This window comes from Anas platyrhynchos, chromosome 24, assembly GCF_047663525.1.
Source record: "Anas platyrhynchos isolate ZD024472 breed Pekin duck chromosome 24, IASCAAS_PekinDuck_T2T, whole genome shotgun sequence".
Lineage (NCBI taxonomy): Eukaryota > Metazoa > Chordata > Aves > Anseriformes > Anatidae > Anas > Anas platyrhynchos.
The window spans coordinates 3,694,048-3,709,384 of record NC_092610.1 but is presented as its reverse complement, the minus strand read 5'-3'; the positions used below and the strand labels follow the sequence as shown (position 1 = coordinate 3,709,384).

Here is a 15,337-nt window from a genome sequence, read left to right as displayed (position 1 = left end):
GGGCGGCCATGAGGGGAGGGGGGAGGCGGCCGTGAGGGGAGCCCGGCGGGGGCAGGGTGGGCGTGGGGAGGCTTCAGGCCGGCCCTGGGGCGTGTGAGGGTCCTTGGGGTTCGGTTTTCACCCCCAAAATCTGGTGCCCCCCCACTCCCAGCCCCTTTTTGGGGCTGAGAGCCTCAAACCCCCCCAGCCCCTCAGTGAGGGGAGGGAGGAGGAACCGCACACAGCAGCCATTGCCCGTGGTCTTTTATTTATTTTATTTTTTTTCCAGAAAAAAAAAACACATTTCACATAGATGGTAATTAAAAAAAATTAAAAACACAAATGAAAGGAGGGAGGGGGGAAAAAAAAAAAACCCTGCAGCGACAGGAGCTGCGGCTCTCGCTGCAGGGCCTCCAGCAGGAAACCTCCTCAGAGCCGCACGCAGCCTTCCCCCTGCATCCCTCCCTCCCTTCCCTCCCACTTCATACAAATTCAAAGAGTTTGACACAAACAAGCTTTGGTTGCTAGCAGTAAACATGGAGTTACATTCTTCCGTCTGCTCGTATAGACAATCTTGCGACTCAAAGGCTTTTTAACACCGGGGGGGGGGGGGACACCGCCGCCACCTCGGGAGGGACATTTCTCCACATACATTCAAATGCCCCGTTACAGCAGGACCCTGAGTGTGCAGCCTCCTCCGCCCGCGACCCACCGTCCCCTAATGCATAGTGCCCAGCGCCTGCGAGCCGAGCATGGGCAGGGTGGGTGATGATGCAGCAATTTATTTCATTATTGTCAAGACCCGGGAAGAACCCACAACGGGCAAACGCAAGGAGAAGATGCAAATCGAGCCCGTCTTCTCCAGCGTGGCTTCCCTCTACAGATAAAAATCCCTGTGTTCTGGGGTCCCGGGGCCACAGTGGCCCTGGGGAAAACCTGAGTGATTCGCTAAGCCGTTCGCTATTTGCTTTAGCCTAGGACAGGGATGGCTACAGAAGTCAAATCCCCACACAGAGTGGCAAGGCAGAGTACACAGAGAAGATCCCGTCTCCCTGGTCCAAAACCTATTAGATGCTTTGGCTATTTTTTTTTTTTCATTTTTTTTTCTTTTTTTTTTTTCTTGTTACTTTTGTAAACAATAATCAAGAATACTGAGAGAAAGTGGAAAGATTTACAGAGATATTTACACGTACTAGGCATCTAGCAGAAAAATCACCAAAACCATTAAACTGGGGGGCGAGGGGGAAAGATCCTACACGATTCTTCAAGACAGATACAAGACCCGGGGGGCAGCCGTTTCCCCGGCACCACCAAGGTGCCACGGGAGGGCCAGCAGCCCCCGCAGCGGGACCGAAGCCCAGGGTTAGACGCGCAGCCTGGTGCGCCCTATTGCATTCACCCCGTTCAGACAAAAGCGGTTTCCCTGAAGTGGCTTTGTCTAGGTCCCATCGCTAGTCGAGAACTCGAGGTCCTTCCCCCACCCTCCCAAGAAGAGACCACCACCTCACCATAGGAACTACTGGAGCAGGGCAGGCTCAGCTGGGAGCCGCTCTCCATCCCCGCAAGCCTCGGGAGCAGGGGGTGGATTTGGGGCTGAGCAAAGCTTCGGAGGGAACGCCAGGCTCTGGCAGCCTCGGCAAGTCCCTGTGGTGATTCCTGCTGGCGAGGTTGGAGGAGATCCTCTCCACCTGGTCCAGCCCTGCTCCACATCTAAACCTATCGCTACCTAAAGAACAGTGGGAACCGTGCTCGCATCCTGAGATGCCAGCACAGCAAGATGCCCTCCCTGGGAAGGCTCCGGCCAGCCCCGGGGTTTTGGAGTGGAGTGTCAATGGCCTGAAAGCAGGGATCCAGAGCTTCCCCAACCATCACGAGCTGACATTTGGGGGAAGCCAGGAAGGGAGCAGACGGAGCCGTTGCACCTCCCGTGCCAGAACTTGGCACCAGGTCCCTTGTCCCAGCAGGTCCCAGTTTGGGGACGAGCGAGGGCAGGGAGTCGGGACAACGCTCGGTCTCTCAACACCCTCCCTGGCTGCTGTCAGCTCTCACCACGTTGCCCTGGGACCCCCACCCTGGCTTTCTGGTCCCCAGACCCGTGTCACCAGCCTGCTGGGAGCCTGTTTGACGTCCCAGCCTGCAGGTGACAAGGGGGACTCTGGCCCGGGGCAGACAGGAGCGTTCCCATCGGGACGGCGGGGAGGGGGATGTAAACAGGAGAGGGAAGTGGAGGACAGTCCTCAAAAGCCACCAGGCTGGGAGAAAATCTGGAGTTGGGGAGCCAACATGGGCTCTAGCAGCTGCTCCCTGCCCCTGCACTGCCTGGCGTCTCCATCCCTGCGCACAGATCGACAGACCCCAATTCCTCCTCAGTCCAGCAGGGAAGGGAAAGAGACTATTCAAATACAGTTAAAAAGAAAACAAAACCCAAACATACCAAAAAAAATAAAAAATAAAACACAACCAAAAAGCTCAACAACACGTCGAGTCCACCTAGCGAACATCCAGTGAGGTAGATCTACGCTTCCAATACAAACTTTGTCACATCTTTGTGCTGTTAGGAAAAAACCCTCCTCTCTGTCCAGCACGGGGCTACAGAGGCATTTTATCCCTGAGATTGCTCGAATACCTGAGAATAAGTTGCAGGAATTAGGTCCTTTCTCTCTCTCTCTCTTTTTTTTTTTTTTTTTCCTTTTTCTTAAAGATTAAAATATACAAAAATACAAAAAACAGAATATTTATATTAAAAAAAAAAAAAAAAAAGACGACAAACAAACCCAAAGATACGTCATCCACGCACATCCTAGTGCAGCTTTCACTTGGTGTTGGCTTCGGCACGGGCAGGGGGCGGCCGGCCCCGGGAGAATAAAATTATAAAATTCATTGTCACCGGGGCCAATAAATAAAGGCAAGGCCGGGGGGCGGCGGGGAGGGACGAGAGCAGCTGCTGACACCCTGGTCCCCTTTTCCCTCTGTCCCTGGGCAGGCTGAGCCCAGGGGCCATCGGTTTCTGGCACACGGCATGGGCAGGAGGTGTATTCATGCCCTGTGTGGGTTTGCTCCACGTGGAAGAGCCGATGTGCAGGAGCCCCGGCTGGGTTGCATTTCCCCAAGGGAAACACCACCAGCAAAACCCCGGCAGCTGGCTTAAGCACTTGCAGCCCTCGCAGCCTTCCCGCTGCCCAGCTCCGGGGTTTGGAAGCGGGGAGACCTGCGAGCGAGGAGCTGGGGGAGCCGCGGGGCCGGCCCGTGGGTGTCCCCCAGCTCTGCCGCCCTCGTCCCTCCCTCCTCCGGGCACGGGGCAGGGGGAGCAGGGAGCCGCGAGAGCCTCCCTGAGATGCTGCCTCTCTGCTCCTCCTCCCGGGGACCCTCCTGCCCGGCTTCGTGGAGAATAAAGATGAAGCAAACGTGTTCCTTTTTCCCCTGCAAGAGGTGCGCCGAGCGCTCCCCCCACCAGTTTTGGAGCCACCCCAATTAAAAGCGGGCTGCGGGGAGGAAAAGGGGCTGCCGCCTCCCCTCCCCGCTCCCTCCTCCTGGCCCCCGTGGCCACCCGTTGCCTTGCCAAAGCCTCTCCGTCCCGGTGGTAGCCCCCGCCGCCGCCTGCCATCATTCCCGGGTTTCGGGGAGCAGGGGCGAGCTGTGCATGTCCTCCTCCTCTCGGAAGTAGGCAGGCTTTCCCTGCGAGCTGGGGGACTGCTGCGCTTTCGCCGGGCAGTTGGCGACCATGTGGCTGATGCTCTGGCAGAAGTGGCATTTCTTGGGCTGCGGCGGCAGCTTGCACTCTTTGGCGTGGTGGTCCAGCCCGCCGCAGTTGTAGCATCTGCGAGGGGAGGAGAGAGATTCGAGGGGGAGAAACAAAAAAGAGAGGGGGTCGCCGCCGCCCCGAGGGAGGTGGTGGCCCCGGGTTTGCTCCCCCGGTGGGTTTGGAGCTGGCCCAGTGGTGCTGCTGGTACCCAGGAGATGGCAGCAAACCCACGTGCCAAAAATGACCGTGTGGGGACAAAAACGGGGACACTGGGGGCACACACCTCTCCATCATGACCGCGGTTATGGATCCTGTGTCTACAAATCCTGCATTTTGGGTTGCTGCCAGCCTGCACGGTGCAAGCCACCAGCATTTAGAGCAGCAGGAACAAGCAGCCACATGGCCGGAGGCCCCAACTGGGAGGACAGATACAGGGACCAGGGCCACCAGCATGGGGACAGCCCCGAGGGCGGCTTGTCCGAGGCCGTGCCATCATAGCACGCACCCCCAGGTGCCCCCTTCATGCAGGAACAAGGTGGGGAGCAGGAGCTGCCTGGTGCCCGTTCCTCATCCTGCATCATTTTAGGATGGCTACAACCATTTGCTCCTCGCTTCTCCTCCCCGGTTCCTTCCCAGCAGACTGGAAAACCCAAACTTTGGGCAAACAGCTGGGGAAGAGGGCAGCATCGCTGGACCTCGCCCAGGGGCCCCAAGCCTCACCGTGGGAGATGCTGCCGGGACGTCCGGCCACATCCTTCCCCCAGGGAAGGGTTTGTCTTAGGGAAAATTACCCCTGCCCGGCTCGGCCGGCCGAAGCTCCAGCGCACAAGGGGAGCATCAGCCCGGGGTGTCCCCGACCTCTGCCCTCTCCCTTCAGCTTCCTTGCCCTTTCCCCACCAAGCTGCATCTGCCGCTCATTAAGCGCAGGAGGAAGCCGCCGTCCCAGAGGAAGGGGCTGCTGCCCACCCCGTGCCCTGCTGCCCCCTGGCTCTGCTCGCCTGCCCCAAGCAGGCAGGATGGGGCCGCCCCGGCCTGGCTCACACCCATGCATGGGGCAGCCTCCTGGGGACAACGGGGACATGAGGGGGACGCTGAGCATGTAGCCCGGCTCCAGGCACCTCCTGGCACCCGCAGGGCTCCGAAGCAGCCCCGGATCAGGCCCTGGCCACCCCTTACCGGTCTCCTTTCGATCTGCGTTTCTGGAGGCTCTTGCCCTTGGGTCTCCTCTCGCTGCCGATGCAGAAGACGCCCCCCGGGCCGGTCACCCGGATGGACTCCAAACCTTTGGATGACTTCTTGAAGGTGAACTCGACAGCTTCGCCCTCCTTCAGGCTGCGGAAACCCTCCATGTGGAGCTTGCTCTGGGGGCAGGAGAGGACAGGGATCAGCACCAAACCAAGGCACCCCAATCCCCAGCACACCCCAAGCCCCACCCCACAGCACCAGGGCTGCTGATACCCCCTGTGCCCGCACCCAAGGGTGCAGACACCAGGAACTGAGCTCAATCCTGCACCTTCATCTGTTGGATGATGTGGGGCTGAGGCACGCAGCCAAGTTGGGCTCATTGCTCAACAAAATAGGGCCACCAGAGCCAGCTCTGACCCTAATTTCAGCAGGGTGTGCTGCAAAACGCTGGCTGTCAGTGCTGCAGCCCCATTTTCCCCCCCATCCTGCACTGCCCATTGCTATCTCCCGATGCCACGGGCTGGGGATGCTCGTGCGGAGCTGCAAAACTTCATTTTAAAAAGACAAAAGGACCTGGAGGCTTTGCACGTGCGGCCCTTCTCGCCTCCCCATGGAGAGGCAGAACGAGGGAGACACAGCCTGAGCCCCCTGCACACATTCCTGCAGCGAGTCCGGGAGGTTTTGCCCCAAATCGTGGCTGAACCACAGGGGATGCAACACAGGGGTAGGAATTGGGGCCCTTAGGGCGGCGTCTGCTGGTCCCTCCCTGCTCCCTTCCCGGAACAATAAGGAGCTTTTCTCCGGGGCCCAGAGGCTGCAGCTGCCCAACGTGATGTGCCAGGGCTGCTACCAAAAATCCGAGTCTCCCCTGGCCTTAGCTCACCCCAGCTCTGTGCCGCTTTTGCCTGAGCATCCTTCAAAAGCTGCCGGGCTGGAGGGTGACCCCAAATGCAGCAGCTCCCTGCGGCTCCAGCCCTTTAAAAGCAATTAAGCAGCCATTTGGCCCCGGCTCAGCACCACCGGGGGCATCTCCCGGCCCCGGGGGTCAGCGCACTGAAAACAAACGAGTTTGGAGAGACACGGGCTGAGAGAGGATGGAAAAATCCTCTCTGCTTTCCCCAAGCCCCGTCCATTTTAGGACACCTTCACCGGAAGCTGGGCGATGCATTCAGCACCTCCTGCCCTCCTGCTTGATCCCGGGCAGCTGCTGGAGCAGAGGTTTGGCTCAGCTTCGTTAGCGGAGCCTTAACGAGAGCAAAGAGTTAAGGGGGATTTGCTGGCGGAGGGAGGAGCAGCTCCAGCCTGGCCGGGCTGGGATTCCCGGCAGAGCCCGACGCCTGCGCGGCTGCGTGAAGCTGGGGACGCTGCTTTTATGAATGGAGCATCTCCCATTCATGGGCTGCCCCGTTCCCATCACGTGCCCCCCCCGTGCTTCCCGCAGGGATCCTCCGCGGGCACGCTGCCCATCCCAGCCCCGCCGCCTTCCCTCTCTCCCTCCTCCTCCTCCTCTTCACCCTGCAAAAATGCCCGGGACCCGCGTGGGGACACCCCGCAGGAGAGCGGGGAGGGAGGAGATGGAGCCGTTGGGGTTTCAGGGTGGTTTTTTCTGGTGGGATCGTGGAGGATGCGCGAGCATCTATGGGCACGTGCAAGTGAAAGCGCAGCAGAGCTGGAGAAGCTGCTCCTCCTTCCCCCTTTTCCTTTCCCAAACCCCTTGGGGGGCTTTCCCCACACTGGTCCCGGAGGCTGGCTCCATCTGGGACAGAGCCCATGGGGTTGGGGGTGGGCCAGGACACGCTGGGACAGCTCACCAGAAACCTCTGCTTCCTGACGCTGCCAAAACAGCCAAAATTTAACCTACGGGGTCCCTGATGAGGACACGCTGGGACAAATTCTGCCCTCACGGTGCTGCTCCAGGCAGTCCCACCACCGGTGAGCACCCTACCACGCTCAGCACCCCTATGCACCACTCCCCAGCCTCAGCCTGGCCTCCTGGTGCCCCAAATCACCAGGAGGATGCTGAGCATCACCGGGAGGATGCTGAGCGCCTCCCCAGCACCAGCCCCGACACGAGGCAGCCTCCAGCGGGGTGTTTAAAGCCCCGGCCCCGGCCCAGCTGTGTTTACACTGCCAGCGATGAAAACTCGCAGGCGCTCGGCCCCGTGCTCCGGGACAAAGCTGAGCCACAGCGAGGGGGGGACCCTGGCACCATTCCCTGGGGGCTGCTGCACCCCTGGGTGCTGGGATCCCGCTCCTCACCCCTCCCACTCCGAGCACCCACCCCGCTCCCTGCCATCGCCCCGCTTTGGGGGGACCGAAGAGGAGGAGGAGGAGGAGGAGGAGGAGGAAGGCTGGGGCAGAAGCTGCCGCAACATGATGGGGAAGCGATTTATTTTCCAGCAGCGGGCGAGGATGACAACCGCCTCCTCGGCCCCCGGCCCCCTCCGCCAAAAGGCCAAAGGAAACGCCCTCTCCCCGGGGAAGAAGGGGGGCAGCGACCGGGGCGCCCCAGCTCTCCCCCCGCCGCGGCCTTTTGAAGTGAGCTGCGAGTGGCTGGTGGTCCCTGCGCATCCCCCTGCCCCCTTCCCAAAACACACACATTGCTGGCATTCCTCTGTTATCAGATAGGTAATCAAACTGCAGCCCATTGAATTAGCTGCATACCTCCTGCATCTGAAAGGAAGGGGCCCAGAGCCCCCCGGCCCACACCACACACAAAGCGGGAGCCTTCCCAGGCCTCCACACACACACACACACACACACACACCCATCCCCAAAAAATAAAGAGAGGAAGGGGGGGGGGCTCGGAGCGAGCCGGGGATGCTGGCGAGGGGGAGCGCAGGGGAGGGCTTGGGTTGGGAGCCACCGGGGCCGGCCAGCGAGAACAAAGGGCCGGCGGCGGCCGAGCTCAAGCCGGCCAAATTCCAGGAGTTCCAGGCCACGGCGGGGGGAGGAAGGGTGGCCGGCATGGACGCGGCCCCACTGACCCCCAGCGCTGGCCACGGGGGCTGGAAGCCCGGTGCTGCGCCGCGGTTGCCCCCGTGCCCGCAGCAGTGCCGGGTCCCGCACCCCACGGGTGGGTCTCGGGGAGATGGTTTGGGGACAGGGGGTGTAGGATGACCCCGTGCTCTTGCTTACAAAGCGTTGACGATAAAACCGTGTTTTAAGGCATATTTCACGGGGATCTCGCTTGTCATCATTAGGGCTCAGAGTTAACCAGAGGGGCGAGAAGCAGCAGCGGTGCTGGCCCAGCTCCCCGTGGTGCCAAGTGGCGCCGCAGCCCCCCCCACGGGCCCTTCACCCCCTCCCCACCCATCCCGCACCCCACTGGCATTTCCCACAGACAAAGACCCAGCACGTGAGCGGCCGAGCGCTGCCCACCGCCCCAGCACACCCCCGCAGACCCCAACCTCACCCATTCCCCCTCCCCACCTGCCCGTGGGCACCTTCCTCCCTCCTCTCCCTCCCCTCCCACGACCCCCCCCCGTGGCAGCCCCATCATTAACGCCGCTTCCCCTTGGGGCTGGAGCACCCCAACCCCAAAAAAGCTCCGCTTTTTGCCCCCCTCCCCAACCCCGCTGGGTGCTGGAGGGGCTCGGCCGGCCCCGGGGTCACCATTGTCCCCGTGGCCGCCCCAGCGCGACACAAGGGGACGTTTATTCCAGCCGGCCCCGGCCACTCAATCAAACCATCTTTGTGTCCGGAGGGGCCTCGGGCGGCTGCGGCCGCTGCACCTCGCCCTTATCTGCGCGGGGGAATCGCCACGCTTTCAACTCAAATCTCTGGGAAAAGGAGCTGGGTTTGGGGTGATGCCTTTAGAGCGGCTCCGGGACCGCGAGCACGGCACCGAGCGGTGCCAGGGGATGGCCGGGCTGTGCTCTGAGCTGGCTGTGGTGTTTTGGGCAGCCCGTGCCTCAGTTTCCCCCTCGCAGTCAGGAAAGACCTCCTGGATCCCGCAGCGGGGGCACTGCACCCTACTGGCTGCACACACCTCGGTGCCTGTTTTAGGATCGGGCTCAACGCAGCCCCAAGTCCCACGGGGCTCAGGCTCAGCACAGAGCTGCCCCTTCCTCGCTCCCATCCCAGGAGTAAGAGAGCATGCAGAGGGCTCCCACTCGCCCTGTTTGGGCTAACACTCGCCCAGTTTGGGCTGGCACGGCACCGATTCCTGCCCAGCTCCGTGGCCCCAGTGGGATGGGGCAGCCTCAGCCCAGCCTGGGAGCAGTTTTGGGAACGTTGTGGCCAGGCTGGGCTCTGCCAGAGGGGCACCAGGGAATGTGGACGGCATCCACAGCCCAGGCAGGATCCGTCCCCTGAGCAAAGCCCTTTCGCCCTTCCCAAATTGCCATTTCCCAGCGCTGCAGGACGGAGCTCAGCGACCCTACTGAGGCTGTTTTGGGGCTCACACGCAGGAATCGGAGCAGGAATCATCTCCTGCTGCCCAGCCCTCAGTGCAAACCTCGGGGCAGATGCTCAGCCTGGCAGGAGGGGGTGGTGCAGGGGGAGATGCCCGCAGGACCCCACCGCAGGGAGCCCGGGGGATTTCACCGAAACCCTACTGGGGATTTTCCAGGCTCTCCCTCCTGCAATCCAGAGAAAATCCCTCAAAGATTTTTTTCTTCTAATTCAAGTAAAACCAAAACAAAGCCACGTTCCTGCCAAAATAACCATGTATTCCCTTAATTTTCCACCGTAAGCAAGCAAAATTAAACACCAGATTAATTCTGGGGGGGAAAAAAATCACCCACTGAGGGTCTAAGACACCCGTTGCCTGCCTTAAATCCACCCCCTCAGCTCTCTCCGTTGGGTTTTTACCTGCCCCTAGGTTGCCAAACCCTTGCACGCTTCCCAGGCAAGCACCTGGTGCTGCGAGGGGGCCAGCACCAGCACCAGCTAATTAGGATCAGCTGCTGCATCTTAATTTCATACTCCCCTATTAAAGCAGGGACACGTCCAGGAGCGGCAGCACCCCTTCCTTCGGCGGGGTCAGCTTTGTCCTGGTTATTTTTAGGAGCAAATAAACGGGGAAAAGGAAAAAAACAGAGCTTGGAGCAGCAGGGGAAGGGGCTGGCGAAGACCCCGGCTCCATCCTGACCCTCCCCAGCTCCGCGCCAGTGCCTTAGAGAATGGGAGAAATCCCATTCATTTGGGCCATTTTATCTCGGAGACCATTTAAGGGTGTTTTCTCTCCCTGCCCGTCACCCTGGGGGCTCGAGAGAGCTGGGGATGGGGGAAGGGATGTGCCTGCAGCCATCAGTTAATCTTTAGACAGAGACAGGAGGCTTTTTTTGTGTGCAACTTGAGGGAGTTTCAGGGCAGGAATAAAGCCGCTCTCTTTCACCGCTCGCCATCGGGCACCGCGTTCCCAGGAATTCCCCTTCCCAGGACGCGCCGCGATTGTGCCCAGCGGTTATTGAAATAAAATAAAAATTAAAAATTAAAATAAAAACGAATTAAATCGAGCCATTGCTCTCGCCTCCCCTCCCCCCCTGAAAGCGGAGAGGCCAAAGTGCATCGCTGCCCCCCGGGGAGCCCTTCCCGAGGGGACTCCGTAAATCCCCCCCCTGCTCCCGCAGCCACCCACGCGGCACCCCGGGACGCCCACCCACGGCCGGGGGGAGCCCAGCCCCACGCCGAGGCAGGAGCACCACGCACCTGAGTGGGAAAAAAATGGGATTTTTCATACCAACCCCACGGGCATCGCCGCCCCGATGCGCTGACTTAGGCGCATGCAGCAGGAGCCCGCTCCCGGGGGAGAAATGCCCCGTGTGCCCCCCACCTCTGCGCTCGCTCAGGGATGGAGCTGCCTCAAAATATGTGTTTTTGTTAAAATTTCTCATCTCATCACCTCCCGGCCGTGCTTGGGGGCACGGCAGCAGCCCTCGTCCCTCTCCAACCCATCCCCTGTGCAGCCGTGTGGGGTCAGAGCCCCTCTGTGCCCCTCTGCCCCCCTCTGTGGGGTTCCTGGGGCCAGGAGCCCCCTCCCCGTGCCGGCACGCAGCCAGCTGGCCCCATACAGGCAGGGCAGGAGGGACACGTCCTGGATGTGTCCCCCCACGGACACGCGGGACCATGGCACCGAGATGCCAGAAAACAAAAATCCCCGTGGACCCCCAGGTCCCAGCTGCAGCCAGCAGCTCTCCTAGCTGAAAATCAGAGAGCAAAAAGCCCCAATTCCATCACTTTTAGGATTTGGGTTGGAGAAACGCTCTGAGACACGGAGCTGGGATGCAGGGACAGGGTGAGGCTGCTCCGGGAGCTGCGAGGTCCCCATGGGCCGGGCAGCCCCATCCCTTCCTCTCTCTGCCAGGGCTACGGGGCCAATTTTGGGGATGGGTTGTGCTCTCTCTGCTGCTCCAGCCAGCAGGCATCGAGCCTTGGGGATGTCGGAAAGGGGCATGCACATTTCCCCTTCTTCCTTTTTCCAGGTTTGCCTTCCCCAGCAGCCCGGCTCTCCCCTAAGCGATGCTCACAGCAGCAGTGTGAGCCCGTCCCACATCCCTGGGGAAAACCGCTGCAAATTTGGGGTCTTCACCAACACCAGCTGGATTTCTGCCACCTGGTGACCCCCAGCCCATCACGGGCACCGCTCAGCCCTTGGCATCCCCGGGACGACCTGCTCCGCTCCTCCGGGCTTCATCTCCCCACAGCCCCCAAATGAATCCATCTCCAGTGTCCAGGGGAGGCATTTGAACCCAAATGCCTCATTTTTAGCTCACAATGAGAGGGAAAGGCAGCCCTGGAGGAGCCCTGTTAGTCTCCTGTCCTGCAGAGATTTTAATCTCTTTGTGATCAGATAAAGGGGGAGAGAGATGGAGACGCGCTCCCCGCGGAGAAGGGCCATTCAGACCTGGTTCCTGTAATAAAGTGATTTAATAGATCTAAAGAGGCCAATTCCCTTCTTTCTCCCACAATTACTTCCTGTGGGTCATCATTCACATATGTAAATGAAGAGGGGAAGGAGCGGGGGTTATCGGGGAGCAGGAGGGGGGGGCTCTGGGTGCTAAACCCCAGTGGCTGCTTTGGGGCACCTCGCACGGTGCCGGGCACAGCACCCCGAGCATCCCCCGCTGTGTTCGGGGTCTGGCTTTTGCCCTTTAGGGTCCTGACCCCCTCCCCGGGGCGCGGAGCCACCTCTGGTCCCTCTCCCCAGGTGCCGAGGAGGGGTCGGGGCGACCCCACAGCTTCGCTTTACGGGATCAGTGACCCTGTGCCGAGAGCGAGCGGGGTGGGAATTGGGGGGGAATCGGAGGGTGCTCAGGGCACTACCCCAGCCCCAAACAGCTTCAGTCCCACGGGATGCGAAGCCCACGGTGCCACGAGCATCCCGGGTGGGACCCGCACACCATCCTCAGGCAGTGCCCTGCATCCCCCCTACCCAAAATCACCCCGTGCCCCGTGCTCGCTGCGTTTCCCGAATGCCCCAAACCCCGCATGGGGTTCCTGGCAAACGGGACGCCGGGAGGTCTCCCCTCTCCCCGGGATCTGTGGCAGAGCCACCCGGCTAATTCCCTCTTTTCCTACAGGGACGAGAGTGAGAGCAATCAGGAAACCAGACTGTCTGGGGGCAATAAAACCCGGGGAGAGCGGAGGGAGGCTCGCCCCCACCCGCACGGTCCCGCTGCCCCGCATTGACATGCAAAGACCCATTTGCTGCCCCTGGGGAGCACCCGGTGCTCGGCTCAGCTTTCCCCTGCTGATTTTGGAGCCCTCGCCCCCAAATCTGGTTGTTTTTTTTGGGGGGGGGATTTGGCTCCTACAAAGGCAGCTTCACCATGCTGCTGCCGAAGGAAGAGGGATTTGGTTCTCCCTTGTTCCTCTGCTTGCCTGGGCACGGCTGGGAGCCCCTTGGGGACCCCAAATCCCAGGACGAGCCCTGCCGGGATGAGGCACAGCCCCGGAGCTCAGCCCCACACCTGGGCTGCCCAGCAGCCCGCAGGATGGACCCCGCTTTTGTGGGATTTGTGCCCGTTGTCAGCATCGGGCACTGGAGCTGGCTCTTCCAGGGGCTCCCCGGAGCCGGCGTTCAAGGCACCACCGCGCTGCCCCCATCCCCGTCCTGCTCCCGGCTGTACGCACAAAAACACGTGAGTTTGCTCCCAAAACACCACATTTCCTACACTCCCACTGCTTCCCAGCCCCACCGGCTGCTATTTTCCCCATCACAGCGGGGACCTGGTGTAGGGGCAGCGGGGCACACTCAGCACCCAGCCCCGTTTCCAAGCACGCTGAGCCCCGTAACCCCTTCCCGGCGTTGCCCCATGGCCCCTGAACTGGGGCACCAGCTCCAAGCCCATTTCCCCAGCCCCTATATCAGGGTCCCCCCACACACGGCAGCTCCGTCCCCCTCCAGCGAGGCAGCTTGGAGCAGCCACAGCCCCAAAATTGCGATTCCCCTCGCTGCAGGATCACCAACGGGATACGCGCGGGGCTTCCCCGCTCGGCAAGGTGCGCGGGTTAAATCCGGACACGAGCCCGCCGCTACCCTACAGGACCCACAGGGCCAGGGATGTGCCCCTAAATGAGATACACAGAGAGATAATTCCCCCCCCACGCTCAAAGGATGAGGTGAGGAGAGCCCCATCCAGCATCCCTGCCTGGCTCAGGGGTCCCAGGACCCCCCAACCTGGGGGAAAGGCAGCTCTTTCCCTTTTCCCCCCACGGGGTGAGCAGCAGCACCTCCCGTGCACCCCCTTTTCATTCAGGTGGGCACCTGCTCCCCCTCTCCGAGCTCCAGCGAGCTCCCCAGTGAACCATGATGAGAAAATGAAATCGCTCCAGGATCAGCTTACGGGGCCGGTCCCCGGAGAGAGCCGGGGGCTGCGGGGGGCACGGGGCTGTGCCTGCCCTCCGCTGCCCTCCTCTCCCTGGGGAAACGAGGCCGGGGGCACCCCCATTCCCCCAGGGACACCTCCCTAAAATTGGGGATAACAACAAAAATCCCTTTTCGGGCAGCACGGGGGGGCTCAATCCTTCACAGCATCCCCCTGGTGGGGTGTTGGGGCTGCACCCCTTTTGCTCCCCACCCCAGGGCTGGGCTCGCCGCCACGTACCTGGTGCACGAAGACGTCGACGGGCGAGTCCAGCGTCGCGCCGCCCTTGGCGGTCATGGAGAGGAAGCCGAAGCCCATGCGGACGTTGAACCACTTGCAGATGCCGGAGCCGTGCAGAGGTTGGGATTCGTTTTCGGCCTTGGGGGAGTCTCCGGTCGTCTCCTCACCCGGCTTCGCACCTGGGGAGAAACCCACACCGAGCACCTGAGCTGGGGCTGGGGGAGCGCCGGGTGCCCCCGACGCCACCCAGGCCCCGCAGCCACCCGGGGAAAGAGCAGCAGGAGCCCCAGGTTGGATCCTGCAGGCTGGAAAAGGCAAAAAAAAATTAAAAAGTAATAAAAAAAAATATGATACAGCTCCTTTCCCCCAAACGCAGCGACCGGCTCAGCCTCCACGTGTGTGCGGGACCGCGCCGGGTGCCGGGGGAAGCAAAGGGAGCCGCTGCCGGCGGTGTGTGGGGTGGGAGCCCCAAAATCCGGCCCCCCTCTCAAAAAAGTTTTAAAAAAAACAAAACGAGGAAAAAAATGTTAAAAAGCCAAAACGAAAAAAAATAATTAAAAATAAACCCAAACCATGCAAAACAGGGAAAAATTCCCCCGAAACACCAGCTCGCCCCCCAGCCCGGCGAGCCACGCCGGGGAAAGTCTTTCACCCCGCTGCACCCCTGCTCCCAGCTGACCCCCCCCGCCCCCCCTTCCAGCCCCGAGCTCATCCTGGAGCTGGAGGGGTGGCAAAAATCTTTTAAAAAATCCCCCCAAAATCCCCAAAAGCTCTGCAGCAGGAGCGTGGCCACGCTCGGCCCTGCTTGGCCGCCGGGGTTGAGCGGGGCTCAGCGGGTCGGGTTTGGGGGGGGGGGGTCCCTCGCCCACCCCCTTCACCCCCCCCCCCGGCCGGGCTCTGTCGCCGTTATTAATAATCGCGGAGGCGAGGAAGGGCTGCGACAATAAATATAACTGAACCTGCAAACTGCTGGTTGGAAACAGACCCCATCCCGACCCTGGCTTGCAAATTCCGAGTTGTGGCTGTTACCGCCTCCTCCTCCCTCCTCCTCCTCCTCCTCGGCCAGCTTTGAGGGTAGCAGCCCCAGCCAAAAAAAAAAAAAGAAAAAAAAAAGAAAAAAAAAAAAGGAGAAAAAAAAAAAAAACACAACCCAAAAAAAAAAAAAGCCCGGCTTAGACCCCGACAGGAGGGAGCCGGGAGAGGTTTGACTCCATCTTCACTCCAACAATAGGGGTGGGAGGGAGCGGGAGGGTTTTTTTTTCAAAGGCTCCCAAATTCTCGCAGACAATAGCGGCCCCCGCCCCCCCCCCCGGGACCCACCCGCGGGGCTGGGGGGCGCCGGGCCCCGCTGGTCCAAGCCCGCCCCCACGTGATCCTA

General features: G+C 61.0%; 1 protein-coding gene across 1 annotated transcript; it reads right to left on the bottom strand.

Moving 5' to 3' along the window:
• Window positions 1-46: 46 nt before the first annotated feature.
• On the bottom strand, window positions 47-15,038 carry LIN28A (lin-28 homolog A). The gene is made up of 4 exons (XM_038167263.2): window positions 14,919-15,038; window positions 13,960-14,138; window positions 4,898-5,082; window positions 47-3,796 (listed from the first exon to the last, which is right to left on the bottom strand). Exons 1-4 carry the CDS (start codon window positions 14,947-14,949, stop codon window positions 3,583-3,585), a joined length of 609 nt encoding a protein of 202 aa, XP_038023191.1. The 5' UTR covers window positions 14,950-15,038; the 3' UTR covers window positions 47-3,582.
• Window positions 15,039-15,337: the final 299 nt, after the last annotated feature.

What these genes read in the sequence shown, in the direction of transcription:
- LIN28A (XM_038167263.2), bottom strand. Translation starts at nt 14,949, where the DNA reads ATGGGGTCTGTTTCCAACCAGCAGTTTGCAG. An exon ending in TCGACGTCTTCGTGCACCAG is followed by an intron (nt 5,083 to 13,959) that starts GTACGTGGCGGC and finishes TCCTGCCCCCAG; the next exon opens with AGCAAGCTCCACATGGAGGG. An exon ending in CGCAGATCGAAAGGAGACCG is followed by an intron (nt 3,797 to 4,897) that starts GTAAGGGGTGGC and finishes CTCCCCTCGCAG; the next exon opens with ATGCTACAACTGCGGCGGGC.